At 45.6% G+C, this 9,514-nt stretch overlaps 1 protein-coding gene and 1 pseudogene across 1 annotated transcript in view; one reads left to right on the top strand and one right to left on the bottom strand.

The window, feature by feature from the left end:
- Positions 1-3,772: 3,772 nt before the first annotated feature.
- Positions 3,773-9,514, bottom strand: part of LOC105301516 (dimethylaniline monooxygenase [N-oxide-forming] 5-like) — an 8,977-nt gene continuing 3,235 nt past the window's right edge. Inside the window, exons 4-8 of the mRNA XM_011374218.1 lie at positions 8,125-8,267; positions 6,520-6,719; positions 5,450-5,802; positions 5,252-5,324; positions 3,773-4,145 (exon numbers count right to left, since the gene is read on the bottom strand). Of these exons, the coding sequence (XP_011372520.1) occupies positions 3,773-4,145; positions 5,252-5,324; positions 5,450-5,802; positions 6,520-6,719; positions 8,125-8,267 (1,142 nt within the window). The remainder of the gene's footprint in view (positions 4,146-5,251; positions 5,325-5,449; positions 5,803-6,519; positions 6,720-8,124; positions 8,268-9,514) is intronic.
- On the top strand, positions 6,242-6,360 carry LOC111728985 (annotated as a pseudogene).

Consider the following 9,514-nt stretch of genomic DNA (forward strand, 5'->3'; position numbering starts at 1 on the left):
GTCACTCTGCCTCTGTGGGTCATAATTCTGCCACCAGGTGGCAGTGGTGTGCCCGTCGTAGCCTCAAAGACATTTTTAGGCCTTTTCCTCCACCTGCTGCCTCCCTGGTGTTCTCTTTCCAACTTTCTTTCCAATTTGGAACAAATTCTGCAGTTTCACAATCCACAGATGTCCCCATTCTGGGAAAATAAAGGAAAACACTTTCATTCAAATTTCTTGAATATGCTAATTCATACTGAGCACGCCTACAGAGTCATTGCTCAGATATGTTTAAGTCAAATATTTATGCTGCGGTTTATATTAGTTATATGTTTATTTTCAACTTTGAAAACGTTTGTATGTTTAGTTGAACTTTGGGCTGTCCATCCTGACCTGAAAAGGCTCCAGAAAGCTATATTTTAAGAAGTTTCGAGCTTTCGTTGGAGGTGGGGAGGTGGAATGAACAGAATAAAGCTTTGCTAGAAAGCACATGTCCGAGATAACCGGGAAGGAAGTCTCGAAGGTCGCCCCAACAAGAAGGCACGCGAGGCCGGCACAGAGGGGCCCAGGGCTGTAAGTGAGGGGCCGAGGAGTAAGTCCAGCAAGGACTGAGGAGTGGGGAGCAAAATCGGGGTGGGGTGAGAAGGGAGATGCAGCAGAGTCCGGCTCCCCTGCGAAGCCCTGATTCAGCAGGGGACGACGTGGTGGCCTGGGCCAAGCTCTTCTTTCAGCTCGTCCCGCCCACTGTCCTGAGTCCCAGTGCGTGCGCGTGCACAAGTGTTCCCGTGGGAATTGCCGTGTGCCTAGGTCGTTTTCAAGGCAGGGGTGCAGATGAGCTGTAATGGGTGTGGCAGAGAGCAGATGGGACGGGGGATCCACACGAAGGCAGAGGTGAGGCCGAGGCAGACGCCAGGGGGAAGGAAGGTTCATCTTGTGGTCGGGACGGGATCTGTCTGTTTAAGGAGGCGGCCGGATGGCATTTCCTGCTCAGTTGTTCTTTCTTGGTTCCCGGCGCCAAAAACAGTAGATATGGAATTCCTTCCTGCGTGGCAATGGCAGAAGCTGCGGGGGAACCCACAGTTACTCCGTGGGAATGATCAGAGTGACGTGCGGTGACAGGCTGAGAGCAAACCGATGGCGTGGCAGCGACAGCGACACTTGAATCGTGGACGCGTTTCTCAGCCATTAGGCTTTTCAGTTATTTACAGTCTTTCTTATCTACTATCTCATAGGCCATTCATTTCTGGTCAGTTGTTTTTATTATGTTGAAACAAACTAAATTCCAACAATTGGTGGGTTACCGAAATAAATACAACAAAGTAGGTATGGTATGTTCCAATTTTGTGGAAAAATTGTTCAGGTCTTTATATGCATCAGAAACACTTTCTATTCCGTTTCTTCCTTTCTTTTTCTTCCCGGCCGTTATGTTTATCTGCCTGTTTCACGCCCGTCTCCCCGTAGGCTGTGGGATAAGGCAGGCACTTCGGCTGTCTTGTTTCCTGCTAGATCCCCGGTGCCTGGAGCTCAGGAAGTGTTTGTTGTACTGACGAATAAATAAGTGAATGAGCGAAATTGCATTAAGTGGAAAATACCTCTAGCACAGTGTTGAAACAGCGGTGCTTCTTGGGGATACTGAGTAGGTTTATGCTTCGACTGGCTTTGTCTGCTAATTAAATAGAACACCCACCTACTGCAGCGAAGGGAGGGGTTTCCAGAGACTATAAGGACCTATTCATGCTCTGAACTGTACCCAGCAGGGGCACTGAGGTATGAGCCACCCATTGTAATGCCCACTTGAATTCCAACAAGCTGGGAACACTGCGGGCCTGTGACTCCCTGTCTCTGAGGTGGCGTTTACGAGCAGCAAACCGGTTACTGACCCACTGGGTTTCCTTCAAGGCTTTGGGAATGGTGACAGTGCAGCTGTGTGATTCAAACCACAGATCTACTGCTGGCCGTTCCTGGTTCTTTCTCCCAACTCAGGTGGCGCCCTGGGCCAGCCGGCTACACATGCCCATCTCCACCTCACACACAAGAGATGCTCCCGATTCCTGGTGTCTAAAGGACGTTATGTAATTATGTAGTGTAATTAGTTCACGTTTCAAAGTGTTCCACATTTGTAAGTATCATTATTTTGAAATAGACTGCTTCCAAGTTCAGGAAAACCAGCTGTCAAAAACTCTAAGCTTACAAACGCTCCTCATAGGTACCTCTCTCCAGGCCTGGTGGGAGGTCTTCCCTCACAAGTATTTGTTCAGCTTTCACTGGGTGCAGCTCCCTGCTGGGTGTTGCCTTTTCAAGCCTCGCAGAAGGATCCATTCTTGGCAGTGAGCACAGCTGACTGGGTGTCACCACGTGGGGCTCCCTAGTGGCATCTGATAGATTTTGGGGTCTGCATCTAGCCCTGGCTCCTCTGGTACTTGGAGCAGCCTCCTCACCCTGCGGTGTCAGACGCAGAGCATCCCACAGCCGGTCCCAGGATACGCACGCTAAATGCCTTGGACCGGAAAAGGTGCTCAAGGACATGGAATCACAGCCTCATCTCCGGGAAAACTTTTATTTCTAGAGTCAGTTCAACAAGTTTTTGGTCTTTAACTTTCACGAAACAGCATCATCGAAATGAATGTTTCTGAGGGACACCTTCAGAACTGTAACCCTTGGGATTCAGAAATCCACAGAATTCTCTAAGAAGTGAAAGTACAGAGACTTTAAAGAAGACGAAAAGTACTTTTTTGGGGGATTTCCCAGGTGTGCCTTGGGTAAGCTTCGAGGCACAGTACATGGGTTCCAGGAGACTTCTGTTGCTTAGGCCGTCTCGGTAGCTTTGTGTCAAAGGTCAGGCTCTAACTTGGGATCTGACCTAGACAGGACAGGGACACAGCAGAGAATTCTGTTAACAGGGACACAGGAAGAACGGCTAAATAACGGGCTGAGTGCGGGGAGGACCTCACAAAGTCGGTTAGTGGGAGGAGAAAGCATCTGGGGACCAAGAACCCTGCTGGCACCCCCAAATCACATCTATCCAGTTTATGGGGAGGCACGGATCTAGACTTGTCTTAATATAATGTAGCTGTTTATATAATATAATTGCTTATTTCTAAATGGTGAAACTTTATCGAAAGGTCTGAGATACATTGCACTCTTTCCTTTACTTGTTTCTTCAAAATAAAGGGGTTGTTTTCAGATGAACTTAAAAGAAAACCATATTTAGTGTCCAGTAAACTAAAGCCTAAAATATTTTTTCCTGTGATTTTTCATGTCTGTGCTGTAAACGTCAGCATTAAACACAAACAAACAAACAAAAAGCAGTATAAAAAAAGTTTCAGCTTTCATTCTGGATGAGAATTTGATAGAATTACTCAGAGGAAGAAAAGATAACCTTGAAAATAAAATCAATGATAAAGTATAATTTTATTTATAAATCCCTTCAAGGAAAGTCTGGCTTCGTGAAAACAATTTTGGTTTACTTTATGTTGCCAGCACATTCTTACGGCTAACACAGGACACCTCTTACTGATGAGCTTTTGTTGTGCATTTGCATTCATGTTACAACTAGAAGTATGACACATACGTATTTTTAAAGAAAGAAATCTATCAAGTGTATCTAGATAACATTTTCTGTAGCGAAAGAAATCTATTAAGTGTATCTAGATAACATTTTCTGTAGCAGTTATACTTGTACTAAATAACTTTGAACATATGTTACCGGCTTAATAATTCTACAGTATAACGATCCAGGATGAGTAGAAACTTACATGCTTTTTCTACTCAATGTTCATTCATCTATTTCCATTCACCACAGCAAAGAGTACAAATGTGCCAAGTACACCGAGCCAGCAACCAGAAATGCCAGGCCGACTGGTGCCATCTTCATCCAGGAGAACAGTGAGGGCGGGCGATGGTCCTCACTAGTGATTCTCGTCTTCAGGGGCTTGATGATTCGCTCTCGCTGGGTGAGGATGGCCTTCCGGGCCCCTTCCCACTTCCCTGGCCCCTGCAGCCGGTACTGGTATGGGGTGCATGGGCCAAAGAGAATCTCCATGGCCAGCTTTGGGTCCGAGAGAAAGAGGACCAGCAGATTGGGCTTCACACCCACCTGGGTGGCGATTTCGTCCATGTACTCAATGTAATTCACTTGGATGTTGTCGTTGATTTTCTTCACGGACCTGGAGCGGGGGGAAGGGCAGAGCTGAGTGTCGTCCGAAACCTAGAGAGCTTTATGTCTACCCAGTTTAGAGGGGGAGAAACAGGGCTAGGAGGCTAAAGCGACCCTCTCTCCATTGTCCCGCTGGACGTGCTGGCCAGTGTGCCCGCCATAACCTGCGCAACATCAATTTTTAGTGAATGAATTAGAAACGTTTCGCCTCTTTTCCTTCCGAATGTTGGTAGGAATGGCCCTTGAATGCTTCCTCAACCATTGGTTTTCTGTAGCTTTCGTAGAACTGATTATAAAGTTGAGTGGGTTCATGGGAATGCATTTCGTTTCTTTACTCGAAAACGCATGCATGCACATCAGAGTATTTAGAATCCTGAAACCTGTGGCGAAGTAATCGAGATATTCATTTGCGTGTTTTCTGTCTATGTTGCTCTCTCCCCCTGTTCTATCCAAGTGGTCTGGCCTTTCGTGTTTCCTTGTCTCAGACATTTTTTGTTGCATGATTGAAAATCATCTTCCTTGCAAAACATCTCCACTTGTAGCTATTATTTCCTTAAATTCTAGGCTCATGGAAGAGGATATGATAAATATCTTCGAAGGCAAGAAGGGGGAGGGAGGGACTTCACACCGTGCGTGAATAGAAGTGTGGCGTGAAAGAATCTAGGGCCCATGGCAAGATTTCAGACGGGGGAGCCGGCGGGGCTGGGCCCCGAGCTGGAGTCTCACCCTCCTCACGGAAGGAAAGCCAAACCCCCCAAACCTACAGAGCGCCCTCTAGACACGAGCGTGTCAGCAAGGAGTGTGATGTGGTGAAGTGCAGAGATGATCCCCACATTTTCGGGGATCACATACATTTCCTGGATCCTGCCGAGACCCTGGAGGAAATATCGATAATGACCGAGACTTCAGATTTCATAGGATTTAAAGAGAATAAATGTATGGCAACGTGTCGCATAACCGAGACCTGGGCTTGGTCTTGTGTCACATAACAACATAGGAGATGGAGGGGCAGACTCACATCGTCGTGTGAGGTGAAGCACGGATTTCGACCCCGGAAAAGGAATTCCATGATCCCTTCGAGAGTCCCCAGCTAGCTGCTGCCCGTTATTTATTTACCGTTTCTCTATCGCCTTCATCCTCTCGGTGATCTCTGCTGTCATTATCTTTACTGGGGGCAACTGGCTCAGCCCTAGAACAGACAGTTTGGGGTTGGTCAGGATTCCAAGGAATCGTATGGTATCGAAAGGAGAGAGCTCGGTGCAGGAGTAACGTGACCTGAACCGTTGGGTCTTTCTGCAGCGCTGATTCACGTACCTTTGAACACTCGTGTAGCCCAGCGAGACTGGAGTTCTGCTATCGTCAGCACGATGCCCACGGTCTGGACGAGGCCGATGACAGCCAGCGTTGGCTTCTCCAGGTTGGGGGGGAACATAAGTTTGTACAGGGACACTTCGTTATTAGTGACATTGATCAGACCGTCGAGGAAAGGAAAAGAGAAGCTGTACCCTGTAGCAAAGATGACAACATCGATATTCTCCTCTGTGCTGCCGTCGTCAAAAATGGCATCCGTTTCCGTGAACTCCTTCACGTTGGACCTCACTTGGACTCGTCCAGAAATTATGTGATTTGGCAGATCGTCACCGAAAATTGGAGCCTGATTTGAAGGTCTACATAGATATAAAAAAAACCCACATAAACAAATATACTAGAAGAAAGTCATACATGTGCAAAGGGCCTAAAGCTGACAATTCGTGTTTCTCCCTAAATCTGTGCTTATCCAACTTTCTGCCTCTAATAATAGAGGAGAGAAATTTTGTGTCCTCCGTGCCTTAGCGGCTACCTCAGCCCTATGTGTTTTGAAGTCTTAACGTTTTATCTTGAAAACTCACGTGCCTCTTGCATTCTGTAATTTCCTCGCTCTAATCTGTTTTCATGTCCAACTCCCTCCTCTAGACTTAAAGTCTGGTCGAAGGGAGGTGAAGCATATTATTTATTTTTGCGTGTGGCACATTAACAATCAACATTAAATGATTGCCGAATGAATAACAGAGTGAAAAATGGCATCAGAAAACAAAGTCATGTTTACGTGCAAAAACATATATTACAGTCTACGGCCACGCCACCCTGAACGAGCCCGATCCCGTCTGATCTCGGAAGCTAAGCAGGGTCAGGCCTGGTTAGTACTTGCATGGGAGACCACCTAGGAAGCCCAGGTGCTGTAGGTGTAAAGAAAAATAAAAACAAACATATATCACAGATGTGTTATAATGTGTGTTTCTATGAAGAGATGTCCGAAGTCGACCACGATAAACGTTAGCTGCTGGAAGCGGAATCGTTTTATGGCGCGCATGCGCGTAATGACGCAGAGCCATCCCGCTTACTACCTGTGTCGGGGCTGCAGGCCGTAATGCGTGTGGTCGAATCTCGTGGTCAGTGTCGCCTCCAGCTGCTTGTCCATCAGTGTTATCGCTGCTGTCTTCCTGAGGTAGTATTTGAACCGCGTCAAGAAGATACTATCCATGGGATACCCGTTGTCCCAAACGCGGTGAAAAATCCACGCCCCGCGTCTGGTGCTGAGGAACACCTGCGGGAGACGGGCACGCCCGCGAGGCAGAGAGGACAGTGGCCATCGCGTTACTTTTACTCGCCTTTACCCGTTACCCAGTTTCGAGAATGCTGGCCACCGTGAAATAAGAGGTAAAACACTGTCCAGTGGTCGTCATTTGGTGTTTTACCAGATCTGTCTACTGATTTTCAGGAAAAGGCTGCTCTGTGACACCAACTTTCTGAATGAAAAACATTTCATTACTTAGTCTGTACGTTTCTGAATTACTGTTAAAAAAGAAATCCCTGGACATTGACGTAGATGAGCTTCCTGCGTAAATAAGAGTTTGAGTTTAGAAGTGAGTGAATTATCTTAACTGCTACATAATTCTACTATATCGTTTACATCAAAATAAAAATGTATGTTGAAAATATAAATGAATCAAATTATTCAGGACCAGTATCTTGCTTAATAGAATGTAGCCAGAATCACTTTCAAATCCTTCTGTAATATATTTGTAAACTTTTCTGTATTCTGATGCAATTTGAAATGATAATGAATTATTTGTTTGATTTTGGTGCTTTTGGTAATATCGAGGTGATGAGGTCACACCTCAATTCTTGTTGATCGAATCTTAAAGTGAAAGATAGATTAGATGGAGGCTGGTGACCATGCATTTACCTCTTAAAATGCTCACTGAATTTTTAAATAACTAAACTCTTAGTAAGTGGCTTGTTAATAATTTCTCCTAAAAACTTAAGATAAATAATAATAAATAAAAATAAATAAGTAAACATCATCGAGATATCTGAATATCCCAGTAGGTTGGGTTTTCCATTAATTAAGACTTTATTAAATGCAGCTAATCACCTCGAATTCAAAAGGTATCTTATTTTCCCCTAAACTCAGAGTATTGGTAAGTTTTCAATGAGAGAAGGAATGCGGAATAATCAGTCATAAATGAAGTTCTTGGATGACTTGCTTTTGTATGAAATGAAACATGCCTAAAACAGAATTGATTTCCTCCTATCTTCCTCCATCACTGTAGATCATCTTTATCACATATTCATCATCTTTATCGATTCTCCTCTTTTTCCTGGTCTTGGATTCTACCACCAAAAGCCACTGGTCACCCACGGAAGCCCAGTCCCTTGTCTTGACCACCATCTGGAGTCTATTCAGGAGCCAGGAGCCACTGTGATAGCACGAAAAGCCAGATTCATTATCTAACATTTTGTTTTAGCTAATGTTTTATTTCATTAGCTCAGTTAGTTATGATTAGCTTACACTGTAAATGTGAGGTGTCTAATTTGCACGTCTGGTCCCCATGAATTGGGTTTCACTTTCTTTCCCAGTCCCTCCCAGAGCAAACCCACACTGTGGATGGCACCCACACACGCAGAGGCTTCTGTTAGCGCAAGCCGTGGTTTCCTAGCAAGCAGACCTGCTTTGCGACATGGCCGAGCTCCATTGCAATGTCCACTCCAGAGTTCCCGGTGCCAACCACGATGATTCTCTTTCCTGAAAAGGCCTCGGGACTTTTATACTCCCGACTGTGGAAGTAACAGCCTTTGAACTTCTCGATGCCTGTGGCGGGAGAAGAGAATTTCTCGTTATGCGAGTCCTTGTCGCATGGCCGACTCAACGTGGAAGGCCGTGTTCTGCATCCCCTGAAAAGGCGAGACTGTGAGTCTGTATCCATAAATTCAATGTCACCCTGTGCTCTAAAAAAGTTAAGTTCATAGTCCCCAGAACTCAAGGAGAGAAGGAGTAAACCCGAAATCACTACCTGTGGGTTCCAAATACAGATTAGTGACCCGATGAGGTCATGACTGGTAGATCTGCCTTGGGCCTATTCAGGGCGAAAGTTTCCCACCACTTTCGTGGTGATCTAGTTTCATTCCACTGATCTGTGCAGTCTGAAGCAGAACGGTGAAGCAGGACACCGGTGGGGGTCCCATTGCTTTGCCGTTCTCTGTGGAGGGACAGGGCCTTTCTTCATCAATTTGACACCTCTTCTGCCTTCCAAGTGCCTAACGGCCTCAGGCACCCCTGGCTTTGCTGAGCCCTCACGTCGCGTCTGCCATGCGCCCGCATTTCCCCCACAAAACCCATCCCAATAGACCCGTCTCTCTACACAGGGAGGGTCTGAGCGAGGAAGCGAGTCCAAATGAAGCTGACAGGTATGTAATGGTTACTAAACAATATGAGTCATATCATAATTGTATCATAATTTCCAGAACATATTGCATTTTAACATTCAGAAGGTCAAAGTGCTTTCATTTTACAGAGGCTGTGTGGGTGCACAGACACAGAAGAGTTCGGTATGTGTCGTACTTCGCTCAGCTAGCAAGTTGGAGGAGCAAAATCCAAGTTTAGGTTCTTTGGCTTCCGTTCGGGACTCCTTTAGTCTCAGTTCGCCTCAGCCCCACAGAGTTTCTTGTGATGGCTTTTTAGGCGACATAGAAGGACACTGAGACATCACATATTCCTCGACTGACTCCCGATGATGGATGGAAAAGGGAGGGCAAGTGGAGTCGCAGGAAAGGGACAGACAGTGTTTCCTTAGCGGGGAGTATCCGCTTCTTAAAGTAATAATTTAAATGGGCACTGTTTTACCACACAGAATTCAAAGGCGGCAGTAAGCTGGATTTTTTTTTTTTTAAACAAATCAGTGAAAATACATGATAAATGAGAGTTACTTTCAGATCTAACCCCATACTCGTCTTCATATTACAGACAATCGGATTCCTAAGTCTGTGGATTTTGCTAACTTTTTGCTGGTTTTGCTTGTCATTCGTCCCTGAATTTTTTAATTTCATTTTCTCTGGAGG

This window comes from Pteropus vampyrus, unplaced genomic scaffold, assembly GCF_000151845.1.
Source record: "Pteropus vampyrus isolate Shadow unplaced genomic scaffold, Pvam_2.0 Scaffold241, whole genome shotgun sequence".
In the NCBI taxonomy this organism is placed as follows: Eukaryota; Metazoa; Chordata; class Mammalia; order Chiroptera; family Pteropodidae; genus Pteropus; species Pteropus vampyrus.